The 27450-nt window shown below is 45.3% G+C and overlaps 1 protein-coding gene across 10 annotated transcripts in view; it reads right to left on the minus strand.

Annotated features, from left to right (window-relative positions):
* The window catches only part of SEMA5A (semaphorin 5A), a 477458-nt gene that overhangs the window by 44411 nt on the left and 405597 nt on the right, over nucleotides 1-27450 (minus strand). For 9 of the 10 annotated variants that reach the window (XM_053906877.1, XM_019450800.2, XM_019450802.2 and 6 more), the window contains 2 exons: nucleotides 21052-21069; nucleotides 20671-20818 (listed from right to left, as the gene is read on the minus strand). In XM_053906877.1, coding sequence (XP_053762852.1) covers nucleotides 20671-20818; nucleotides 21052-21069 — 166 coding nt within the window. The remainder of the gene's footprint in view (nucleotides 1-20670; nucleotides 20819-21051; nucleotides 21070-27450) is intronic. The other variant, XM_019450807.2, reaches the window with a different exon arrangement.

Here is a 27450-nt window from a genome sequence, read left to right on the forward strand (position 1 = left end):
ATCCGCTCATCCATTCATCCATCTCTCAAAAATCACTGTCGGAGCAGTTAGTTACACCACATGCTAAGCTACGTCTTCAGGATTTCAGATGTTAGCAGTGAAAATGAACAGAGGAGGTCCAAAGGAGACATGTAGGATTATACTCCCACACCAACTACGGGTCACGGGAGTTTACATGCAGCAGAAACTAACCAGAAATCACACAAGCATCTAGTAACTAAAGGCAGTGTGGTCAGTCCCACGGGCCACTCAGCGTGAGATTCTGCGTGGGATTCCGCGTCGGACCGACTAGTCTCATCCTAAGGGTGCCGGCCTCGCAACCACAGCACCAGACGAGGGATGCACTCAACGCTCTAGTTGCCTTGAGCAACCAATTCTGGCTAAATTACCCATGCCTTCATGCTATAATGTCACTACTGATACAAAACAAAATGAAAACTCAAATGCAATCTTAGCTACTCGAAGAAAAGTTTCAAGTCTTGATCAGAGAAAATAAAAAGATCCACTAGTTGAAAAAGTTGTCAAAATATTGGGTATTTGTCCTTATTTTTTTTCTTAATACGGTTAAAAGTTTTTGTGCCCCAGTTTTATAAATGTTCAAAATATATGCACAGGGTCCCTACAGTAATCCTAATGAAAAGAGTAAAGTGCTAGGAGGGCCTGTCCAGGACATGTGGCCACAATTGATGGCCGCTTTCATACCAAGACCTGCTTCCATTCCAAGACCCAAGGCCTGGGTGGGTTCTCTGTCCTCCATCATTGTTCTATTGCTTTTCCTCTCAAAGCTGGGAGCGGTATTAACAAGAAGCCTGCCAGTGTCCCAGCGAAAGAGATGCATTTCCAATCTGAGGATAAAAGCCTTGTCCTTTCCTGCTAGAATCACCATCCTAGTTCAGTAATATAATTATACAGTGGCTTTAATATGATCTTTCCCAACTAAACTATCACAAAAGTGAATATTCTGTCTAAATGAAGCGACAACATCATAAGACAATCATTTGTCTATGGCCGCTGTTTGATAGATTCATTTCTAAGATTTATAACTTTGTCTCTCAGATCTTAATTTAATGACTTAGTGATTTCTTAGGGGCTATAATTAAATCTACTTATTACAGACAATACCACTGATGGAGTACATTCTCTCTCTCTCTCTCTCTTTCTTTTTAACCACAGCCAAAAAACATTTCTTGCATCTACTTTTTTGTTGGTGTTATTGTCTATAACCTAAGTTTTAGGCCACAATTCTGCTACTTTATGCCCCACTTCTCATGAGTTTCTCTCTAATTCCATCTCTGTGACAGTGTGGACAAGAGAAGATCAAGCCTATTTGAGCAGGGATCAAGAGAATATTAACACTTTGTTGGGGCGCCTGGGAGGCTCAGTCAATTAAGCGACCGACTCTTGGTTTCGGCTCAGGTCATGATCTCACAGCGTGTGACTTCGAGCCCCACATCGGGTTGTGTGCTGACAGTGTGGAGCCTGCTTCGGATTCTCTCTCTCTCCCTGCCCGTCCCCACTCACTCTCTCTGTCTCTTTCAAAATAAATAAATTGATTTAAAAAATTAAAAAAAAAAAAAGACATTCCAAGGACAGAGTCTTCGCCACAAGGCTGGACAGCAAAATCCCTGTGTTTCTCCTGCTTCCCAAACCTGGCCTTGATCTTGGCCACTAGGTCTAATGTGGCCTATTTTCCCACAAACGAGGACTTCAGTGGGATTAAATATTCAAGATGTTGAAACCAAACTTACAAGGTAAACTTAAACATTTCTAGACTCGAATATACTTAACACATGGCAATGATATAAAACTTTATTAATCTGGAAGTTTCCTATAAAAAATAGCTGTCCAAATCAGTGTTTGAAGACTAAACAGCACTGTGGATTTTCATCTACTTAAATATGATGAGAAAATTATTCTGCTGTAAATTCCTAAAATATAAAATGCTGATTGGATCGTGGAGTGGGTAGACTCCCAAATCCATATTTCTAACCACAAGTATTTCTAACCACAAGTATCCTAATGCATGCCGCATATCCATTTCCTAGTTTTTAGCCATACAAACCTTTCCCTTTTTTTGACACTATATAAAATATAAAGACTTTTACGGGGCATAAATATATTTTATATGAAAATATAAAAACTCATGATGGGAGGTCACTTATTTGGAAGCTACTTGAAAGTTATCTGAACCAACAAATGCAGTTACAACTGTCTCATTCTAGAAGGTTGCTTCTTTAATAACGAGTGTTTCTTATTCAAAGCCATCTTTCATGCCTATGGAGAATGCCCCAGTTAAAATATTTAGAATTCTGTACTGTGGATAACTTTAAAATTCATTTTTCTATTCTAGGAGACATTGCAAAATTTAAGCAAGAATATTGACTTCTCTGTGCTTCAATTTCTATTCATTTAGGCAAAAAATTCTATAGGTTGGCAGAATAGAAATGTCTGCTCTCCCTAAACATGACTAAAGTATCTCTAAGTTGCTGAATGTTCTTACAAATATAAGTATACAGAAAAAGAAAATAAGTGATCCGTTAGGGTAAATGTAGACATCTGAGTTTTCTTTTACTGTGACAGGAATAACTTTAGTTTTCTTCTTTTTTAACATTCCTCAGTATTAAAGGTTAGTTGGCTTTACTGCTTGATGAAATGTCCTGATCCATGTTTCGACAAAACATGTGAGGCAGGGGAGAGAGATGTGAGGCTTGTCCACACACATGGACAGGCAAGAATGACATCAGCAGGTGGAAGCCGAAATATTATTATAATTAAGATAGAGCTACAGATATAATATCTATAATTCCATAAAACTGCAACCAAATTTGTATGCAAGGGGATTCTAGTGTAAGAGATTTTATCCAGTGATTGGAACTGTCCACCCAGGACACGGAATCATCGGTGTTAATTGCATTTCTGTGGTTCCACGTTACCCAAAGTTAAAAGCCAAAGTCCCCAGCTTTCCAGGTACTCAGAAACTCAGGCCAACTGCCTTGTCCCAACCCCTCGGCCCTGTGATCTGTCTTGAGGACCCAGCAGCATACGCTGTGGCTTCAGGCCCCTACGCCTTTGCTGCTGCTGCCTTCCCTGTAAGATGCTATTCTCCTAAATTTACCTGAAAATACTACTCTCTCCTTGGTGCAACCACTACACCCTGCCTTGGAAAGTGACGGACGAAGGACGCAGAACACAATGACCTGTGTGTCAGCACAGGGGGCTCTCTAATAGACTGTGAGATTTGTGAAGAGGGGGCTACCTATTTCTCGTTTTCCCCTTCCTCGCCCCGCAAGGACACCTGTCATTTGTCACACAGCGGGTGCTCAGCCAGCATCGGACCTCCCAGCACCCCCTCAGTCACACATGGCACTAACGGGCTCTACACATCAGGAAACAGGACAGTACCTGGGATTCTTTTTGATAACTTTTCCTCACTGGTGTCCAAAATCTTTAGAAATACTGGTGAACCTTCCAACCAATCAATAACATACAGACAGGTAATGATCGAGTGGCTATGGTTCCAGTGAGACAGGGGCCAGGAGCCCACCCAGCCAAGCACCCCTACCCCATTGCCACCTGCTGGGGCTCAGTATGGTGCCATTTGCCAAACACAGCAATGAGTGAATGTCACCCTCCATCTAATGACCAGTCATTAACTCATAGTGTCTGACCTTCGAGACACAAGTAAGAGAGCCGGCAAGAATACTTGGGATTAATTATTTCTATCCCTGACCTTACAACTTTTAATCTTTTTGCCTTGTTACACCGAATCGCCTCTGATCTCCAGTAGAATAGTGAACGCTGGCAGGGCTGACAGGAGTTCTTAGCTTTTTCTTGACTTTAATGGAAAAGCTTCTAATCTCTCACCACAGAGTATGATGATATTTGCTATAACATTTTAATAGGTATTCTTCAGGTTATGGTTCTCCTGGAAGGTTAAAGCAGCTCTCATCCACGCTGTGTTGACTTTTATTTTAGCTATTATGAGTGAATGCTGGATTTCATCAAACATTTCTTCTGCATCTAGAGAAATGGTTGTAACATTGTCCGTTAATCTTCATAACATAAAATGTCTTATTTACTAGATTCCCCACTTGATCACTGTCATATCCTGAAGACGCACATATGCGTATAAGTGAAATGTAAATATTTACACAGGTATAATTTATATTTATACTTAAAGCCCAACGAACTGACATTGGACAAGAAGGTACAGTAGACAGGTCACACGCAGAGCCTGGCCGAGGGGGTGGGTGAGGGCTGAAATTCCACCCACATCCTCTCCTAAGCCATGAGCTTTGGCCCAGAGCCGTCTATACTTAGAGGAAGAGGCATGGTTCTTTCCATAAAAACGTACTGGCTGCCGGCCAAAACCTGGGCTGTGGCGCCGTGACCCCCAGAAGGGGAAACGTGCTCAGATTCACACAAAGGCACCTTCTAAGTGAGCGGCGATCCTGGCTCTCAACCATTTCATCCTTTTTTTCCCTTTTCTTAACATTTGTTCGTTTTTGAGACACAGAGAGACACAGAGCATGGGTGGGGGAAGGGCAGAGAGACAGGGAGACACAGGATCCGAAGCAGGCTCCAGGCTCCGAGATGCCAGCACACAGCCCGACGCGGGGCTCGAACTCAGGGACCGCGAGATCATGACCTGACCTGAGGTCGGATGCTTAACTGACTGAGCCACCCAGGCTCTCAACAATTTCCAATCCTCAGAGCCGACACCATTTACCAAGCAGCTCAACCACTGGACGGGTCAGCCTGAGAGAAGTCGGGACAGAAGTCCTTGCTTTGAAACGCCCATGCGTCTCTGTCTACGCTCAGACTCCCCGCTACATGCGAGCTGGCACCACTGGCTATGTAACCTCCAGTGCCTTTCCTCCTCTCGGGGGGGGGGGGGCTGAGAAAGGGTGCCCAAATGTTTAAGTGAGGGTGAGAGACACGGATAAGATATTGAAGAAATGACTCTTCTCTGCATGCACACCAACGAATATGAGGACAGTTTCGGGCCTCTTGAGAGATCGCATCGTCTCTGCTTACTGGTACAAAATGTAACGGCTCTCCCTTGACCTGAAGGCCGCCAATGCATTTCACATCATTCACTGAGCAGCTACTCTGCACCGGGCACTGAGAAGGTGCTGAGGATACAGCGGAGAGCCACAGAGACGGGCCATCTGCAAGCGGGAGCCTGGAATCTCGCAGCGCCCTCCACGATGCAGCCCCGTGTCAGCCGGTGGACAGACCCCAGTCAACAAGCATCAGTCTGCTCTTCTTTACCTGCAGGCTCACCAGTGATTTCATCCTGAGATCCTTACAGGACGTGACTTACAATTAAAAGCCATGCCCAGCCACCTGTTGGGATGAGCACTGGGTGCTCAATGTGACAATACATTTCATATATACATACATACATATATATATATATATATATATATATATACACACACACATATATATACACATATACAAACCATGCCAAGCAAATATCTCTCCTCCCCTGAAATGCAAATAAAATGCCAGCAAAGTGCCAGGATTATAAAACTTTCTTTTGTAACACTAGGTCTTGCTATAAATATGTATGCGGAAATCTTGTCTTTTTTAACGTGAGTACTTATGCTGGAGATTAATTCAGATTCCTTGCAAACAAATGAGGCAAATGCAGTACATTTACAGTAAACTCGCAGCTGTACTTGGTGGGGCCTCCCTATGCAAATGTCAGCATAAAAGCAACAAACGGGGGTTCCGTATTTTGCTAAGGAACAAGCAGAAATGTCTGCTGGGAAAAAAGTTATAACTTCCATTAGTTACCTTTTTTTTTTTTTTTTTGCAAAGACTCAGGGAATAGGTACAAGTAAAACGGCAGAATTTTAAAAAATTAACAATTTGTATCAAGATGAAATAGGTTTCACTTGACCAGGCTCCTCTCATTATGCAGTGGCTTATGGGGCACATCTAAGAACAAGGTGATCTATGAGTGCCCAGGGTGGCAAGAGAGTGGGAGCCCAGAAGCCTGAGAAGATAATATAAAATATGTGCACCCAAGTAAAAGCCTGCCAAACTCCTTCACGAAGGCACACACATGGAAGCAACATCTCCGGAACATCCTCAGAAACTGTGGTTTACAAAATATGAGATCAAGCCCCATGGGCCAGAAATATTTCCACTGGCAGCTTACTGGATGGCAGGCGAAATGAGTCATCTGTTTCCATGAGATTCAAGTGGCAAAGGTGTTGGGTCCACAGGCAAATCTCTATCCTGTAGTGTAAACCCTGAGGGCTCCTCAGTGGACATGGTGGGGGGCACTCTCCTAGTCCTCTGGACAAGAGGCAAGCCACCCTCCTATCACCCCCCAGAGCCCCATTCCCCCGAAAACACCAGATGCTCAGCCAATGCAGAGCCAGATTCTCTTGTTGGAGGAAACCGCTGGGGTCCCTATTTGTACTCAAAGTCCCCTTGAACCCTGGTCTTCCTAAGTCTTAGTAACACTCAAATGACTTCTGCTAAAACAGTGATGTGGGGCTTTTCCCAGAGAAAGCCATCCCATATACAGAGGACTTACCGGTTCCTTCCATTCTCTGGACACCTGTAGCTTGGATTCATCTCTGGCACTTTCTACCTGAAGTCAATGCCATTTGGTTGCTAGCCTCTTTCTCCTCCCAGGCTGAGAGCTCTTGGGTTCCAGGACAGCAACGTACCCAGATTCACACTTCACCCAGCCCGCATCCCAAGTGCTGGCTCAAACCCACAGTCACGCGAGACTTGTTTGTTAAGGGGACAGAGCTGGACCAGACTTGGGTTGGTGTGTATGAAGTGCACCGAGGGAAATCAGACAACATCCGATTAGCGGGAAGGTTGATGGTCTGGAAAGGACCTAGGGTCACTACTACATTGAATTCCTATTTACAGAAGGGAGCTCAAATATTGGAATCTGTGCCACTTTAGGAAATTCAGATTTTCTTTTCTAATTAGTTGCTCTGCATTAGTTATATGTACTCACGTCTTGCCTGTGGGGATCTGATAAGGTCTTGGAAGGTCACTGCCAAGTATAATCTAATATCAAAACCAATTTTAATGAACTTCATACACTATTACTGCAGGCAAACTGGTTTTCAGTGCTCAACTTGACTCATTTAGAGCAGCCTTGTAAAGCTAATTAGAAAGAATTTGAAATAATTTAAGAATAAGAACAAGAAGTAAAATGTTCATCAGCAAACATCATGGGAGGAAAAATTCAATGTGAAGTAAAGGCAGTCCCACTGAGCTGTGAAGAATCTCTACGAAAGAGAAGACCAGCCACGAAATATGTTCTGCTGTGAACGACCGAGGGGAAACCACAGAGCAGACAAGGGCGATCAGATCCACAAGAATAATCACTTCATTTGAAAAGACGCTGACAATATTTCCCCAAGTTGCCACCACCTTAAAAAAAATTAATACACGAATTTAATAACTAGCTTTATCTACCCCCTGATCCTACACTCTGCTAGATACTGAGGATACAATCATGAATAAAGCACATATCGTGCCTGACTTTAAAGTCTTAAAATATCCTCTTTTTTGGTATTAGTTAGTTCAAAAACAAATTAGTTCATCTCACATTAGTGGGATGGGACTTTCCTCTTCGAAATAAGACTAAACCCAAGTTTATATAACATATTTTGGGGCAATGCTGACCTTAAATTTAAACTTTTAGGCTGAGGAACAAGCATCTACTCAGGTTGAACCAATGGCCGTGGGACAAGAATGTACTTCAGGATAAGGACCACACACAAACGTGCCCTCACATATTTGCATCCATAACATTATGTATGCATTGCAATTAGCCAGCTTCTATCTTTCAGATAGTAAAACCAACACGACTTTCGTTTTCACTGCAAGGAAACATAACTGGAAACGTGATGTAGCTGAAAGGTCTGAAGTCACTGATGGAGTTGTGCTGTGGAAATACCAACCCACGAAAGTCAGTCCATCGCCAAGCTAAGCTCCCACTCCATGTCAGCCGGGCCAGATCCTGGCCACCCCTTGTGGGGCCCTCGAACCATCCTCTTGCCTCCTCTCGACCCTTTGGTTCTTCGTCATTGTTCCATTGGCATGTCTGACTTGGTCCTTATGTTCCAGCCATGGGATTTATAGTCTTCTTCCTGGGCTACGAAGTCAGCTCTTGGAGGTTAGGAATTTTATTGCACCTATCTGCGTATCTTCCCTAGTACCTAACGCGCTTCTTCACAGCCGGTAGATAATCTTTTTTGCCAGTCAGATCTACAGATGAAAAGCTCCGAAAGTTCTACAAAGGATGGGATGGAGGACATGAATCGGTGACTGAAGTCGCTGGGAGTTTTCTTTTCTGCCACGTGTGAAACTATTTAGAAATTAACAATATCACAGCAGATTACACCAAGCATTAGAGAAATTAATTATCAAAGGAGACTCACGGAACAGGCGCAGATGGCAAGGCCTTATCACTAAAAGCCATTAGCAGTTGCGAGATAAGAGAGAGAAATCAATTAAAGAAGCCTCATAACGGAAACTGCCTGGCAAACATCAGAGGGTTCCTCTTGATGTCTGGATCCCATCTGCTTGCCCTGCTATTTTTGTCTCTTCCTCTTTTGAGAGGCTATGGTTTCACAGACGCAGAGCTTGGATAATTTTAAAAGGTAGATCCCCCAGCTTCCTTCTCTCCGCCATTGCCATTTCGTCCTCCCATACCATGACCCTGGAGTTCCTTCGAAGACTACTTCCGAATAGTCTCAAACGGGGCCAATTTCCCGGGACCAGGATAGAGTGGGAACAGATGTGGGAAATGTTTCACATCATGACAGAAGCACGACGCCAAATGGCAGTGTGTGGGATGTTACTTTCTCACGCAGCACGGCTTAGAAAATAATGCAAGAATGCGACACGGTACAAGCCAGTTCTACCAGAGCAAAACATTTAAGCTTTTTTTCCCCCCCTGACAACTTAAAAACTTTTTTTTAAATTTTATTTTAGAGCAAGAGAGTGCACGAGTGGGGGAGGGAGGCAGAGGGAGGGAGAGAGAATCCCATGCAAGCTCCAGGCTGAGCCTGGAGCCTCACCTGCGGCTCGATCCCACGACCCCGGCATCATAACCTGAGCCAGCATCGAGAGTCAGACGCTCGGCTGACTGAGTCACCCAGGCGTCCCTTTCCTGACAACTTCTGAAGGCTCCCACACATGTCCTGGTATTTCTATTTAAAATTGTTCAAGAAAAAATTTAAATGTTCACAGGAGCCCCTGACAGTCTTCCTTGTAGTCACATACAAGGGTTCTGACATGGGATCTAGTCCTTCAACATTTTAGGATGGCCAAAGGGACAACACTTGGGGAGGAAGGATCCCATGGCATCTGTGACAAAGTCAATGCTTTCAAACCATTTTTTCATGTTCCAATGCCTGTTGCTTCCTTCCCTCACTTACTTAATTACAAGTCGCTTTGAAAATTATTATGTATGTGAATTGTTTTAACAGCCAAAATTATACATTTAATAATTCCATTGAGGGCGCTCAGATACAAGTGATACAAAAGTGGGAAATGCAAATCTGAGGCAAAACACAAATTAAAACATATTGTTGGTATAATTAAACATGTCCGTTACTTCTCCAAAAGGAAGGGCTGCCTGCTGTGAGCCAGACCAAACGACAAGGCCGGTGTGATCAAAACTCAGTTTAAAATCCTCTGGCTGCATTTGTGGGCCCGTGACTACTCCTGCAACACACCCCCTCCCTGCTAGTGGAAACTGGAATCAAAGTACACTGTGAACAGCTACGTCCACACACGAGAATAAGGCAACGAGCAAACTGGTACGGAGACCATTTGGGGTTAAGCTTCACAAGTGAAGCCTTATTCCTAAGCCTTGACCAGGGACTGTGATTCCCTTATTCACCCTGCTATCCCCAGAAGCCATCACTGGGTAGAAGTTTAATATTCATTAAATCACGGTGGAATGAAAATGGGTAGGGGCGTCTGGGTGGCTCAGTCAGTTAAGCATCTGACTCTTGATTTCAGCTCAGGCCATGATCTCACGGTTTCTGAGTTGGGGCCCCGTGTCAGGCTCTGTGCTGACAGCGTGGAGTCTGCTTGGGATTCTCTCCCTCTCTCTCTCCCCCGCCCCCTCAAAATAAATAAATAAACTGGAAAAAAAAAAAGAAAAGAAAATGGGTAAAAAACTCAAGCTGCTTACATTCTAATTACAACAGTGTGAGTTGGAGAAAACATCTATTAAGACCGTGACGTACGTGGGTCTTGCCAACGTGAGTAAACCCAAAGAAGAACGCACGGCAAGAGACGCAATCAATTAAGTAAATGGCGAAAGCCTTTGAGCAGAGGAATTTCTCCCCAGGTTTTTGTTAGCTTGTTCATGAACTTGAGTGTAGAGCCTTTTAGAAAGGAGTCAGCTGAGGCAGTATGTCCACCTGTAAAGTGGAACCTGCAATGGGCCGGATCCCTGCTTCTCTCCAGCTCTTCCGTAAGTCAGCTGAGTAGACCCACAGGCTCAGATTGGGATGGTGGGGTGGATAGAATGTTCTACTCGTGCAGCCACAGAAACACAGCCCCGGAAACACAGCCCCGGCCTGTGCAGTAAGGTCTGCACTGAAATACAAACTTTCCAAAGTGGAGGCAGACGGAAGTATCCAAAGATGCAAATAAATGCAAGAGTCCATCCCCAATGCTACCAAATCTGTACCCTCCCCGCCCCCCGCCCACACTGGCCAGGAAGCCCTCAGCTCCCAATCAGAGGGACAGCATCAGAGCACATCATTTAGAGGCCAACTTGGCTGGACAATGCAGTTAGTTGCTTTTTAAAAACCACGAACAAGCAATGCTTGCTCATATTCCAAGAGAACATTCTCTTCAATTGCAGGACAAACGCTTAATGCAAGTAGACGCAGACAAGGCGAGCTACAGAAATTGACCGCACGGAAGGACACCACACTGACTCATCGACCCCGGAAGCTTTCTCTCTGGATAATCCATGATTAGCCCGAAAGCATCAGCAGGGCTATAGTCAAAGACTGGAGATGCATTTGGATAGGATGCATCAAACAGCTCGCTGACTGTTTTAGAGGAACTTCTATTAAGACTTTATGTTATACAGTCACATCTAAATTTTTTTTAATGCTTATTTATTTTTGAGAGTGAGAGACAGAGAGAGAGAGAGACAGACAGAGCTCGAGTGGGGGAGGGCCAGAGACAGAGGGAGACACAGAATCCAAAGCAGGTTCCAGGCTCTGAGCTGTCAGCACAGACCCCGACACGGGGTTCCGACCCATGAACTGAGAGATCGTGACCTGAGCTGAAGTCAGACATTTAACCCACTGAGCGACCCAGGCGTCTCTACAGTCACATTTAATTACTCGTTTGGCAGCAGTTACAAATCTGGCATCATTTACAACGGAGACCTGGGTTTCCTATAGCTGAGGATTGCTACGCCTTTTAATGTCTGTTCTGGATGGAGTGAGTATTCACACAGACCTACAAAAGACCTTTGGACCCATGGCCATTTAATGGAAATTCTTAGGACTGGGACCAGGACGTTGTTTCCATATGTAAACTAAGTATCTTAATGTCAGGCATTGGAAAATCTTTATCACGGAATTCACTGGCAAACTCTAAAGAAAAAAAAATATGTATGTGCGTGTCTCCTTTATCTAAATCCCTTCTACAGCAGAAAATCTCTATTCCTAAAGCTTCTCCTTCCAATTAACTTTGCAATCACTGCATTTGAATTATTATAGGCGGAGACAAACCCGATTTTTTTGGAAAGTCAAAGAAATCTGTGCAACAGACTCTCCCAACACTATAAATAAAACATTTTTGTAAAATACTCCAGATCTCCATACCAATTGCCATTTCCAGAGGTTGTAGATGATAATTTATACGTCCTAGAAACAGACTTGATGGATTAATTCCTATAATCCATCATTTTTCTTTTCTCCCCATCTGCATCATGCACCATTCTTAAACTCGATCACTGAACTTCCAGCGCTAAATTTCAGAAAACTTACACTTCTGTGGCCACCCGCCAAACCACCTGATTTTGTGCACTGATACTAACTTCGTCAAAATGCTCAACTCTCTTGGAACAAAATATGGCATTTTTGCTCTGACAATCTTTCATATTTGCAAGCCTTTCACGGAGCTATCTCATAACAAAAGAAAGCAATTTTTGCATTCCCATGCTAATGAAGGTGTAATATCAAATTTCAGCTAGGGAGATCAATCATTTCTCTGGGGAAGGATGTTTGGAAATACAAGTGAATGCATTTTAGGAGCACAGCAAGATTTCATGCTGTGACCTTCTTCATGAAGAAGGTCAAGGTCCTTTGTTGAGCCTTTGTGGATCACATGAACATTTTAGATTTTTGAGAGAGAGAGAGAAAGAGAGAGAGAGAAAGAGGGAGAGCACGAGTGGGGGAGAGGCAGAGAGAGGGAGACACAGAATCAAAAGCAGGTTCCAGGTTCTGATGTGTCAGCACAGAGCCCGATGTGGGGCTTGAACTCACGAACTCTGAGATCATGACCTGAGCTGAAGTCGGACACTGAACTGACTGAGCCACCCAGGCACTCTGAGCATGCCTGTTAATATTGTGAAGTGGTCTTAAGAACAGGATAAGAAGGAGGAAGCCTCCCTCCCTCTCCATCCTTGAGGATCTGGGATTTGAGGGGCTTCCCAGGAGGAGGAGGAGGAGAGGCGGGAGCAGGCACACCAGTTAAAATGACTGTGACTCAAACCAGCTAAAGTCATAGGGCACTTGGATCTCACATATCAGACAGCCCCCAGCAAGGGGGTGGCGGTGGGGGTGGGGGCAAGGCAGACGGGCACATTGGTGCCCCCAGCTCTGCCTCTCTGCCACGCTACTGCAGTCCCTCTGCTCCGACCTGGTGACCCCCCTCTGGCTGCCAGCAACTGGGGAGAAACCTTCCACCTCCTCCCACACGAGTCTCCAGAGGAGGAAAGGAGCCTCCCTTCCTGCGTCTTGTATTGACGGAATATAGAGACCTTTCCCAGGACCCCCTAACAGCCTTCCCCAAGGGAAGAACTGGTCCACATGATGGGAACCACTGAGCTAGATAAAAAACACCTGCTGGAAAACAAAGTGGAATCTGCCTCATCAGTAGCATCCACAGCCATCTGAGGTCTGGAAAGTTCCAGAGTCCACAGGACCCTGGAAGGCAGGGCTGAACCCCAATTAGTGGGCAGCCACATCCGAATTCCCATGCCCGCTAGCCTGGTATGCTCAGGATTTGGTTTCGCAAAGTCAGCCGTAGCGGGTACTTTTGGGGCCCACATTGTAGCCCCCACTCCGTGATCCCAGCTGCAGGCATGGTGGCGGCATCCACCGAGGGCGTGGCCTCACTTCCCGTGACTTTCTTTCCCCATTAAGGTCTTCTCGGAGGTCTCCGGGGACTACCGGGCTTGGGGGTGTGCAGCCCGGATCATCTCTCTGCCAAGGGGAGCTCAGGAGCCCTGCCGCTTCTGAGAGCCATTGTGCAGTCTTCTCAGCCATCCTGGAGGGACTCCGCCCACTCTTCTCAGCAGCGACCTTGAAAACAAACCCTCGTACGGCTTTTCTCTTCTTCCCTCTAAGCCCCCCTCCTTCATCTCACCTGTTGCTGTAGATTCATCTCCAGAATAAACTATGTGATCGAGCTCTATTTTAAACAGAGCTCAGGCTTGCCCCCCTCAGCTCCCACCTCCATGGTGCGGAACACAAATCAAGGTGACGGGTGGCAGTCACCCCACGTATTTCAGAGGCTTTGAAGAACTTTGTAATTTTCATGCACTCAGGTCAGGGCTCGGGGTGCCCTGCAGTCCCACATTTGGCACCCAGGTTTGCACTGTCCTTCTACAGGGGCACTACTCACATTTTTAGATGATCTTTAACACCCCCTTAAAATTATGCAGTATACAACCTGCACAACTGTATACAGTGGTTTGGAGGATAGGTATTGGAGCGTGCACCTCCCCCAAGCATCTGGATATCTAGTCCTCCCCTAAGAATCTAGTCCCTCTGGACTATATGCACTCTCAAGAAGCCACCAAGGGTCATCTGTTGTTTTCAGTAAGTGATAGAGGAGGGCTTCTTTGAGCTTTAGCTTGAATGATTCACTTTATCAAATTCAGTCGGGCAAAACAGATTTCTATAAGCACATGGGTGTTTATGGTAACATCAGGAAAACTGCTTTTAAACTTTACCCTTCCAGATTATTTTTCAAATATCAGATAAGGCTACAGAATGCCACTGGGACACATGCGGGTCATTGATACGAAAGCCTGGCCGGGAATCTGGCCGCCCCTCGTAGGAGCTGGGCCTTCATGTCCCTTGGTGTCTGTCGTATCTCCATACCTATAAAATGGTTATTCTAACAATCATGCCACATCTCTGGTTCACTGGCAGGAGTAAATAATAAAACCCCTAAGAAGTTGTTCAAACAATGCCTGGCCTGTAGAAACGATCACGGTCATGACGAGGATGACGAGGATAGGAAATACCGTTTTTCTTTATGAAAGTTCTATATGCTTTCCGTTGAGCTGAAATCAACTATTTTACTTAATTTTATCGATTAAATTTTATATAAGAAAATTGTTTTTTTTTTTTAGAATTATAAAATGGCATGTTCATAAACAATGGGCAAAACTAGGTGTATGTGCACGAGTTGTATATAGTTGTATATAAAACCGGTTGATATAACTAGCTAAAACTCTTGGTATCCCTTAGACGGGCCAACGGGCTTGGGGAAGGAAGCAAAGATTCCAGACTCCTCGATAAGCAGCCCACGCAGGGAGCCCAGGCGCGAGGTTGTAGGATACGGTCAGCGTCAGCAAATAAATGTGCGGGAATGGATCTCGGCCCAAAGTGAAGGAACCCCTTAACACACATAACAGTGTAAACTGGCAACGTCCGAACACCTGCAGACTCGCCCACACGGGGCACACACAGCACAAAGGGGCCAAAACCAAGGAAAAATGACGGAACGAGGGGAAAACCTCTCATGCACCTCCTCATAGAAACGTGCCTGCCTTCCACGGCAGAATCCGCATAACCACCGTTCAGAAATGGGGACACACTAACCACGAGCCCAAAGGACACTAACAAGCACCAACCAACAAGGAGAAACTTAAAACTACTCGCACCCGTTCACAAGTTAGTTTCCTCTGCTTCACGTTTCTTGTCCGTTGTAGGCAGAGAGGACATGCGAGCTGTCCATTCGAACAGAAGCAGGTGCCCTTGCAAGGAGGTGCTGATTCTCGTGAAGATGTTCTAGTACTAAAAAATAAACAGGGCACTAGAGGGGATTTTATTCATTTAGGAGGAAAGGAGAGGAGTCTTTCCAATAAGTCTGTTTCAATCTACCTCGTTTTCCGGGTGGGGGGGGGGGGGTGAGATAAGCTTCTGCCAATTAATCTCACAGTTCTTGACCCAGGGTTTTCTGAGGAGGCCACAGCAACCGGACCTTTCCAGCACCTTAGTGCTGAGACGACCTGGACTGGGGTCTTTGCTTGGCCAAAGGCAGGGCTTCTGGTACGTAAATCGCTTTATCGGGGCCCGATGTTCTCATTTGGAAAATCGCCAAAGTGTGAGATGACAGTTTTCAAAACAGTTTCTTAACTCCTGTGCGCCACACAAAACTGAGGTATTACTGCCGTTATTTTCCTAGATCGCAACCTATTTAAACTTCCAATTGCCAGGTTTCACCTGCTCCTTAATTTATCTATAGTGCCATTATTTGACACAAACAATTTCCAGTATGTTCTATCAACTTTGATTAACCTTCACAGAATCCCTTTGACAGGGTGTATTGATCTTCATGCCTTTCTTCTTGACCTTCAGGGTCCTCCTTCGGCCGGCTCTTTTGTATCTAGGAAATACATGCTCTCCTCTGCTCCCTGCGGAGAGTATAAATCACAGCTTTTGGTCCATTGTTTTACACTTTCTATGATATTTCGGTAATAAATACAGCGCTGGCAGGCGCTAAGTCTGCTCCCGTCTTTGAATTATCTTTGTTGCACCTGACCCTGTCTTCAGCTCTAATCTTTCACACCTCTGCTAAAACCTTTGAGGAAATTTTGAGTTACATTAACTTGAGAAGCAATTCTATTCATAGGACATAACGTCGCATGTCTTTCTTCCTTCCGTGTGTTGTAATCTTCGGCCCCAGCATAGAATTAAGACGTGCGTTAGATGTTTAGCTTCAGGTAACATCCATGGTCATCGGAATCTCCTATGGATGCTCTCACGGTTGGGTGAGAGAACCTGATCACGGCTGATCAACAGAGACGGATACAACAGACACGTAAGGACAAAAGGTCCTCTTTCTTTGAAGATAGGCTCTGTACTAAAAGTAAAGAAAAACAAGGTCCTATCATTTATCGTCTAACATCCGGCAAAGAAATCAGGCACACGGAGTCCCGTCGTTCTGTGTGTGTCAGCGGGCCCGTTCTCAAATGCTGCTACAGGAACCCACCAGCCACGCGCTACTGGCCAAGTTCACTCATCTTTCTCAAGTTGAGTCACCCACCTCCAAGTGAGGTACTAACGAAAACTGCCCTGCAGGAATACAGGGAGAATACACACAATACATTTTCATCGCTCTTAGTGTCGTTTATGGCACGCAGTAGGCGTTCAACAAGAGTTCCTTATTTTATTATGTAACACAGGACGTCAGCTGATCACAACATACCTAAATAACAACTCCGCTATGCTCGCTCATACTGTCATTTCAGTACTTTATTTGACATGACGAAGTTAGCATTCGTTTTTAAATATTTACGTATTTATTTTAGAGAGAGCTGAAGCGGGGAGGGGCAGAGAGAGAGGTAGACACAGAATCCGAAGCAGGCTCCAGGCTCGGAGCTGTCGGCACAGAGACCGATGCGGGGCTCGAACCCATGAACCGTGAGATCATGACCCGAGCTGAAGTCGGACGCTTCACCGACTGAGCCACGCAGGCGCCCCTGAAATTAGGATTTATGAGGACTCGATCTAACAATTATTACAGTTCCTAGTTATGATCCAAAAAAAGGCAAAAAATGAAATGAAAATAGGCCAAAGATAATTAGCCCCAAAATGGGTACTCTAAAATGGTCTGGCTAACTATTTTCAATTAAATAATTACAACTCTGAATTGTCAGGGCACTGATGTGATGTAGGCTTAAATCCTGGTGGTATAACTGCCCAGACACTGTCACCCCTCAGCCTACTTCTCACAGGTGGGATGGGAGAAGCCACCATAAAGGTGACAATTTCTCCTGGGGTCCCCGCCTCTCTGTAGACAGGCTCAGTACCCTCGGGCAGGTCCCCTACCTATGTAGTCTCATGTCCCTCGCCCATAAACATGACTGTAGTAAAGTCACATCGGCAGGGCTATCGTAAAAGAACCAGAGACAAACAGAAAGCATCTGGCTGTCAGCGGGTATGCAATAAATATCACTGTTTCTCCTTTCTCTGCACCACCATCCAGGGTTCCTGCGAGCATTTTACAAGATTTCAGTCTACCATAACATGCCTAAATAATAACTCCAGTATGTTTAATTATAGCTTCCTGTCAATAATTCACTTGAAGTTAACTGGTAAGTTAAAATTTGTAAGACTTGATATAATAATTACCATTATGGTTCCGAGATAGTATCTAAACAGGTTAGAAATAAAAGATAGCCATACCAGATATAATTAGTATAAGATAATAACATTATAGGGGTTAAGTGTCTGACTCTTTAAAACATTTTTTTAATGTTTTTATTTATTTTTGATAGAGAGAGAGAAAGAGCAGGAGCATGGGAGGGGCAGAGAGAGAGGGAGACACAGAATCAATCTGAAGCAGGCTCCAGGCTCTGAGCTGTCAGCACAGAGCCCAATGCGGGGCTCGAACTCATGAAGTGTGAGATCATGACCTGAGCTGAAGTCGGAAGCTTAACCAACTAAGCCACCCAGGTGCCCCCCCTTTTTTAAATTCTTTTTTTAAAGCGTCTGACTCTTGATTTGGGCTCAAGTCATGATCTCACAGCTCGTGGGTTTGAGCCCTACCCCTGCTTGGGATACTCTCTCTCTCTCCCCCTATCCCTGCCCCTCCCCTGCGTGCTCGCTCTCTCTCTCTCTCTCTCTCTCTCTCTCTCTCTCAAAATACATAAATAAACTATAAAAAAGAAAATGATACCTGTGCTTAACTGCTTTTACTCTATGAAAGACCTCCATAAAAAATGAACATACTCTGTGGCTCAAGATTTATAAACTATACCAAGAATAAGATCAACATGTTACTTTCAGTGACAATCACTTTTAAATAAATTTCTTAGAGATCTCGCTGATGGGATGCATTTTCTAAGCAATCCAACAAAACCCAGCCCCTCCTCCATGCCGCCTGCTTCTCAGGTGGCCACGGACTGCCATTACTGCCTTCGAAGAGTCAAGAACAAGAATAAGTGGGAAAAGCCACATGAAAAGAAAAATAAATGGTGTGCTTCTATCATAAAGGGGCAGACTGAACCACTGTGCCACAATGACCCTCTCCTGGAAGGACATGCCAAGAAGAAAAAACAAACAGCAAAAAAACAACCCAAAACTCAAAATACATAAGAACTGACGTTAGGCTCACTGGAAACACGTATGGCATTTTTCTGGATTTGAAAACTGATGTTATATTTGCTTCATAAACCTTAATTCTGTAAATTTGGATGCATAGCAATAAACACATGAACACTCGAGGAAGACTTTCAGTTTTTACATTTATAATCAGACGTATCACAGACACACACACACACACACACACACACACACACACACTCCAGTGACTCCATAAGAAGTTTGCTACACTTTCCTTAATATAATTATTCCTTTCCTTAAACTCTTTATAATTTTTTCTTTAGTGTTTATTTATTTTTTGAGAGAGAGAGACAGAGCCTGAGAGGGGGAGGGGCAGAGAGAGACGGAGACACAGAATCCCAAGCAGGCTCCAGGCTCTGGGCTGTCAGCACGGAGCCCGATGCGGGGCTCGAACCCACGAACCCTGAGATCATGGCCTGAGCCGAAGTCGGATGCTCCACAGACTGAGCCACCCAGGCACCCTGCTTAAGCTCTTTATAAATGTGATTACTGAAGTCAATTTGCAATATGATAATGAATTGAAATGTTTACTGAGCTCATTATATTGAAAAGTTGTGGGATGTAAAGAGCAAGATGGACTCCAGGCCATCCCTCCCTGTGGTTTCCCAGCTGATAAGATAAACCCTGATTTGTGAGCAGAGATCCCGGCCTCAGAAACTGAGGCAGCAGAAACAGGAAATGATGTATTTCAGCAAAGAATAAAGCTACCTCATTTAAATTGTTTTCCTAAAATGAGGAAGTGTCCACAGATTTTCCTTTGACATTTTAACACATAATTTTTTAAGTTCCAGCGTTTGCAATATCAATAAATGCATCCTTTTCAACTGGCACTGAGATTCTTCCTGGCCAATATTTAGTTCAGGCCAACCTGGAAAGAAGTGCTTCTCTAATCAGTAACCGCTCCTATCAAAGTTACTGCAATATTTGCCAGTGTGAAGGGGAAGGCGTCTAACCGCAAATCCCAGTAATGGAAATCTCCCTGGGTTGGGCATATCTGAGAAGATGCTCATACCCTCTTCCTCTCCCTGAATTTTCCAAGGCTATCTGCAGGGTGTGGATTTTGCACGGCACAAAACAAGTTGTACCGCAGCACAATACAACATCCCTCAGCCTCATGAACCAAGGTTAGGAAAGCAATGCAAAGAACGACTGGAAAGATCAGCCAAACCGGACCTTCTGGGGCCGAACTTCTCCCCCAGAACATCCCCACCCACCACGTGCCCTCCGTGGTGCCAGCACCGGGGGAGGGCGAACGAGGTGGAAAACCAGCAGCCCTGAGCACTCAGTCATTCTTACACATGGCGCAAGAGAAAGCAATGATGGGTCTTTGGAAAGGTGCCCGCGCGAGTGGAATTTTATTAGAGAATGTAGAGTGCTAAAGGAAATATGACCTGCTAAGGCCGAAGAAAATCAAAACCATAGGTCGTCTTGTATTCCCTCTGAATCGGCACCATTGTGCTCTGACAACAGCTGCACAAAGTTTCCCAGCCCTCAGAGTGCCTCAGGTTGATCCTGCATCCTACACGTCGGTGTGGAGACCTTATGCCACTTTCCCCAACGAAATATCGTGGGCAGAGTCAAGCAGACGGAAGCTCTTGTCACAACTCAGAAATCAGAACTGAAAACACCCTAGGGCAGTTCATCCCATAAGTGAAGCTTTAATTCAAGAAGCCTCCCAGCTGCTACGACTTTCCAGTATTTCCGCCAAACATCAACCAGAGAAACTTAACACCATTCACGGCACCTAGTACGTGCAGAGTATCTAGTGCCTGAGCACGTCGTGTTCGCAGAGCGTTTCCTGCTTGCAGATCTTCTAGTGTCTGTTGAAAATCGACTGTTTGCAGACTATCTGGTACGTGAGAGCATGTTATACCTGTGGAACATGTAATGTGTGCAAGCCATCCAGTGCCTAGACATGAGGTGTACAGAGCATGTGGTTTGCAGAACACCTAATGTTTGCAGCGCTTCGAGTGTGTGCAGAGCACCTAGCGGGTGCTGGCTCTGGACTCCCAGCGCTACGTCAGGGGCTGGGAACGAGGGGGACCGTACTCACCACATTGCAGCCCGCGCAGTCAGGTCCGTTCTCGCAGGTCCTGCGGCGAGCCTGAATGCCGCCCCCGCACTGGGCTGTGCACCGTTCCCAAGGACCCCAGCCTGTCCAGAACATGTGTGGGGGGCACAGCAAATGCTCATTGCAGTATCTGTGGGGGGGAAACCAAGAGGAGAAGGAAACCGTTCAGCGCAACCTGAAGCCACGGGTCTCTCCGCTGTCCGTCCCTGCACCGGGGGGTCGGACACATGGGCATGCTCCGCGTGGGGGGGTTTCTGTGTGCGGAGTGGTCGCACGATAAAGGGGGCAGATGTGGGCTGGCCATGCTGTGTGCACACAGACGATGGGATGCACGGGAGACAATGAAGAAGATGCTAAACTCACAATGCAGGATGGATCTTCCTGTGCAGCCAATTAAAGGAAAAACAAACAAAACAAAACCCTTCAAATAGACACCCAAAAAATGAGAACACATAGAAAATATCTAGGTAGGGCATTTATCTTCTACGCACAAATACGGAAAGATAAAGGAGGCTACGGATACAAAGTCAGCAACACTGTGTTTGGAATTCAGTTCTCATTCTGGAATCGAATAAGGTTCCTAATCCTATTAATATAAGTAAAAGAAAAGTTAAAGCCTGATTTTAGTATGAAGCTTCATGCCCTCCATGCCTTAGGTCATTCTACTTTTAAATTTATTTGTAGACTCTCAAAATGATGCCAGACGACCTTACTTTAAAAAAAAACCACCAGTTATCCCAGGATACTTGAATTATTATTTACAAATCCTGTTTATATATTCCCTACTTCACATACACATTCATATTGTCAGTTATCAGCCAATTGTACAAGGCCTTCTTTAGCCTTAGATGAGTCAGATTTCTCCTAAATCCTCAATTCTGCAAGTGAAATGAAGCAAAGCGAGGGAAAGAAATGAACAAATGAAAAACAAGAAGGTAACGGCCTGGCATTCTACAGGTTACGGCCTCCAGGGTGGAAGGGATTGCTTTAAACATGGTCAAACTTGGTCAAACACACACATATCTGGCAATTTAAAAGACTATTTCAATTCAGTACTCCGTCTACGGAGCAGAAATTTAGCTTCTAGAGGACAGTAGCGTGCACGTCCTCTTCTGACCTCCCTCTCCCCACCCCATCTGGATTCAGACGCAAGGCAGACACTCCCACCTGCGAGGCTAAGTCAGTCACCTGTGATGCCATCGTTATGAATAAATGCTTAATCCTGCAGGACACCACGCAGAGGGCATTACAAAGAGCGTTTCCACATGACAGGTGTTTACAACCTAAGATGAATACAGGGAAATGGACACAAGGCCACAACAGAAAATACGGTCTTCGTGAGTAGGAAATAAGGACAAGTTGTAGCTGGTTTCCAGAAACCAGGAAGAGTCATTTGGGGAGTGTAGTTTCCTGACAGCAGATGCTGACGATATTCAACTGGTTTCCCACCAAACCAGGAGAACTCTATGGAGAATGTAAAGGCTTCAGAAGCAGGTACAGACGAAAGGTAAAAGCCAGGCCAAGCGGACGGGAGTCCACAGGATGAGGCAAAGTGAGCAATGGCTGACATCCTGGGAAAGAACGGAATATAGAAATGGGAAGAGTTAAGTAAGAAAGGTCACTGGGGAGAAGACAACAGAAGAAGGTGACAGGACGTAGCAGCACCTACCTTCATGGGTGGGGAGGAAGAACTTGAAAATTTACTTACAAGGAATCAAAAAAGTTCCACAGAGCTTGAGAGACAAAACAGCACCGTCAGAGTTAGAGGGTGAAGACTGGTCTCCAGGGGTCGGTGTCTCATCCCATTGGTGGCCTGGAGCTCCCTGAGATTTAAGGAGCTTTCCATGCGTGAGTGTGGGGTCTCATCTCCAAGGAGCCCACCAGCAGGAAGAGCAGTGGGAGCAAATGCCACCCAGGAGAGTCTGGATTGCAACAGCGCAAGGGAGACATGTTCCAAGCCGGACAAACAAGATGGTGGTGGAAACAGAAAGGGACGGGGCACACTTGGGCTTGGTATAGTGGGGTGAAGGTGTGGCAGCTGTGTGAGCACAGAGAGAAACAGACAAACAGCACGGTCACGTGTCAGCCTCTCATTTGTGGGAACATGGAGGCATGCTTACTTCCGGCCAGAGAGAGCTGGTAAGTCGTGGCAGGAGAAGCCTCTGGAGGCAAGAACCAATGAGGTACATGCTTTAGCTTCTCTAAAGAGAAACTCTTCACATAGAAGAGTAGTCAGTGGAACTAAACAGCCCTCACTCTTTCTCCTCTTCTCAATTTTCGTTAGGTTTCCCTCTTCCAAAGTCATGGACACTCTTATGTGCAGGGGAGAAAGGAAAGCAATCTTCTAAGTAAGAGAGTGGGACCTCTAGGTAGGAGCACCGAAACAAAATTGAGGGCGCAACAGATTAAAAGATACAACAGATGAGAAGAATCTGGCCTCAGGAGGCATGTGCAAACAAACACACAGCCTTGCAGTAAGTAAAGCATCACGGCTACTCAGTGATCATTACCATAAGTGTTGGTACCTGGAATGTTCCAAGAGTGGGGAGCCATTCCAGAACACGTCTGGAAGAAAAGAAAACTCACCACCTCAGAACCCTCAGCCCTGGATTCAAAACAGCCACGTGTACCTTCTCTCATTGTGCACAGATTGAGACGTAGAATTCCACCTCCCGTTTCCAAGCCAATTCATCAGCCTTTAAAAGGTATGGACTACCTGGGCTCCTTACCTTCTTTTTCGCTTTCAAACACAAAACGAGCAATAAACAGATAGGGAGAGCAAAGGAAAATCTTGCTAAATATGCTTATGAAACACTTGACTTTTCATAAGAAGAACAGCAAGGGAGTTACCATCTCCCCATGGCGAAATCCATCAGCGTGCACAAATACTTTCTCATATTTGCCTAGAGCGGGCCACCGCTGAAAACACTCAGCATGTTAGCAGAGCTGAAGATGTACCGCAGGAGAGCCTGAAAACTCCACGTAGCATAGAACTTCTGACCCGTGTCAACACGTGATGTATTTGGCTGCATTTTAAAGTGGTCTACCAGGAGCCTTCCTTTTTTCTCTCTCTTGTTACGGCAGTCCCGAGAAAATAGCTATACCGGGATAGGTGACCGTGTCACCCACTGCAAGGGAGGTCAGAAGGGAAATAGAGATTGCTAAGCTAGCCAGCTCTGTCCCTTTTTGTCTGGGTTTTCACTCACAGATCCACCCGAAGGGAGTCTGCTCAGAGGCAAAGCCCTTAGAAGCCCCAAGCACTGGATTCTCTGCAACATTAAAGAAGTAGGGTCCCTCTGACCCCAACTAAGATGTGCTCCGGACAGAAGTGACTCTTGTTAAACCACCCACTGGGTTTCCAGTGTCTTTCCTGCTCACAAACAGCAACGGGGATCAGAAGTTAGTTGCTTGGATGACTCTGCTTGTTCAAAAATTTTTATTAATTTATGGATAAAATATCTCACAACGGACCAGCCAGTGGTTCCTAATTTCTCTAGTCCCCTACACACAGTTAGCTTTTGCCAAATAATAGCTGAACATTTTTGAGGTTTTACTGGCTCCCTGGATCTCTAGTATCATAAAGCATTGAAAGTCACAGATGCATTTCATGATGCATTAAAAATTAAGACTTTAATTTTTCCCATGACTGCTCATTCTCATTTTGCATTTAAAACTAAATTAATAACCCGGCAATATTTCTCTATAAATGATCAATTTTTCCACAGACCTAAGTCTCTGTGAAAAGAACTGCCTTTCATAGCCCCACATAGACTAGATTCTCAACACTGTATTGGTTCTTGTCGTATCTTTTCATGGTACAAGTACATTCTGTTCTGGTTTGGTCTGTGGTAGTTTCTCCCTGCAACCTCTCACAGCCTGAACCAGTCAGAACCCTGTCCCAACCATGTTCTCCCTGCTTTGCTCTAAGTGACCGTCCCTTTGCTGGGCCATACTGGAACAATCAAATCTCTTGGCACAAGAAAAACTGCACATACACTGGGCCCCCGCCCCCATACTATTAACTTTTACTCCAGGAGAGAGCCAAGAGAACCCATTAGGGGAGGGGAATGACTTTTACAGGAGCACTACTTTGGCTCATCACAGGACTAAGCAAACACACCCACGGAGATGAAGACAAATGTGATAAATAAAAATCTTATGGTAAAAAAATAATAATAAAAGCCATATAATAAGCTCCCATTGGTTCCTGGGATTCTTAATTTTGATAATGCGGTGGGCAGAGTCTACTGTGGTCCCCATGGTCTCACCTCCTGGAAATCACAGCTTGTGTGATCCACTCCCACTCAGTGTGTGTGCGCGCGCGCGCGTGTGTGTGTGTGTGTGTGTGTGTGTGTGTGCATGCCTGTGCGTGTACGTCGGGGATGGGGGGATCTGTGACTTGCTCCTAACCAACAGAATATGGCAAAAATGACAGGATATGACTTCCATGATTGAGCAACATAAGCCTGCAATGTCCCTGTTTTCAAGAAAACTCCCCCATCCTGCTTTGAGGAATTAAGCGGTTGGGCCTGAATGGCTTAGATGGCGAGGGATTCAGGGAGCTTCTGGCTCATGGCCTCGGCTGACAGCATCCAAGGAACTGAATGCTGCCAACAACCATGGGATTTGGGAAGCACATCTTCTCCAGTCAAGCCTCAGATGAGACCACAGCCACGGTCCACAGCACATTGCAGCCTTGCGAGATCCTGAAGCGGAGGACCCATGTCAACGTTGTCCAGGCTACAAACCCAGAAACTGTGAGACAATAAACACAGAGTGCTTCGGGCACTGAGTGAGTGCTAACACTGCTACGTAATGACCCCTAAGCAGACGTTCATACCCAGACATGCAATGCTACTGTTGAAAACACCTGAAAAATATGAACATGGCTTTGGGACCAGGGAATGGGTAGAAGCAAGGAGAATTTTGAAGAGCATGGTAGAGAGACTTGGAGGATGCTACCAGTGAGGCTTTAGAAGGAAAACAGGACAGGGGCGCCTCGGTGGCTCAGTCAGTTAAGTGTCCGACTTTGGCTCAGGTCATGATCTCGCGGTCTGTGAGTTCGAGCCCTGTGTCGGGCTCTGTGCTGACAGCTCGGAGCCTGGAGCCTGTTTCAGATTCTGTGTCTCCCTCTCTCTGACCCTCCCCTGTTCATGCTCTGTCTCTCTCTGTCTCAAAAATAAATAAACGTTTAAAAAAATTTAAAAAAAAAAGAAGGAAAACAGGACAAAGCACTAAAACGCAGCAACAAAACCAACCCAATTAGCAAATGGACAAAAAACTTGAAGAGACATTTCCAAAAGAGTAGACAAATGGCCGATAAGCACAGGAGAAGATGGTCCACGTCATAGTCCTTAGGGAAATGCAAATCAAGAGCACAAGGAGGTAATAATTACTTCATACCTACCAGGATGGCCATCAGGAAAGAAAAAGAAAGAAAAAAGAAAGTAACAAGTGCTGACGATGATGTGGAGAACCTGGAACCCTCACACTCTGCTGGTGGGGATGTACGTGGTGAAGCCACTATGGAAAACAGCTCCTTAAAAAACTAGGCAGAAGTACCATATGACCCCAAAACTTCACTTCCAGGTTACACACAAAAGAACTGAAACAGAGATGTGAACAGATACCCACACGCCAGCGTTCACTGTAGCATTATTCACAGTAGCCAAAAGGTGGAAATAACCCACCTGGCAATTGATGGGTAAAGAGATAAACACATTAGGATACAGCCATACGGTCGGGCGTTACTCAGCTTGCCGAGGGGAACGAAGGTCTGACACACGGTCCAGCATGCCCGAACCTTGAAAACGTGATGCTAAGTGAAATCAGCCAGACACAAGGGTGCAAATAGGAGATGATTCTCCTTACGTGAGATATCTCAAAGAGGCAAATTCATAGCGAAAGAACATAGATTAGAGGTTACCGGGGGCTGAGAGGAGGGGAAAAGGGGGAGTCACTGCTTAAAGGTTCCAGTATTAGGATGACGAAAAAGTTTTGGAAATAGTGTTTTAGTTACACATTACAGTAAATGCAATTAATGCCACTGAATCGAACACTTTAAAAAGGGCTAAATGGCAAATTTCATGTTAACTATATTTCACCACAACCAAAGTTGGAAAGAAAATAGGAGCCCGTGGTTGCAAACTGGGGGGAGGGAGGACCTTGTGAGGCAAGGCAGAAAGCTACCCAGGCTGTCGCTGCGGTTTCTATGGAAAGCGGGACACGTCAGCGTGAAGCGAGTTACACAGCCAAAGAAATTTCCAGGCAAAGTGTTGGAGGTGCTGCCTGGTTTCTTCTTGTCGCTTATGGCAAAACGTATGAGGAATGAAAAAAAAAAAAAATGAGGGAAGGAATAACAAACAAGAAGGGCCAGGGCAGAATGACTTTGGAAATTCTGAGTCTCTCCCGATGACAACCAATGCTAAAATTAAGAAATAGCTTCTGAGCACTGTCAGGAATAGTTGGCAGAGAGGGAAAATCCGCACGTGTGACGGTACAACCTTCTGCTAAAACCTCAGAAAGGCCAAAGGATCAGAGTGGTTTCAGTTACACGGGGGATGCTCTGAGGCGGTCAGGAGCAAGGGTGTGCCTCACAGATGGTCTCGATCATCAGCAGGCCCCAGGGTGTGGTCCCTCAGCCATTAGGAGGATCCCCAGCTGGAGAAGGGCTATCTCAAAACGATCTGTGGGTGTAGATTTGTTTATGAGAGTAAACCTCAAAGAAATCCACAGAAGACCCATAAGGGATATTTCCGCAGA

This window comes from Panthera pardus, unplaced genomic scaffold, assembly GCF_024362965.1.
Source record: "Panthera pardus isolate Hobbes unplaced genomic scaffold, ASM2436296v1 HiC_scaffold_2, whole genome shotgun sequence".
NCBI classification, from domain to species: domain Eukaryota; kingdom Metazoa; phylum Chordata; class Mammalia; order Carnivora; family Felidae; genus Panthera; species Panthera pardus.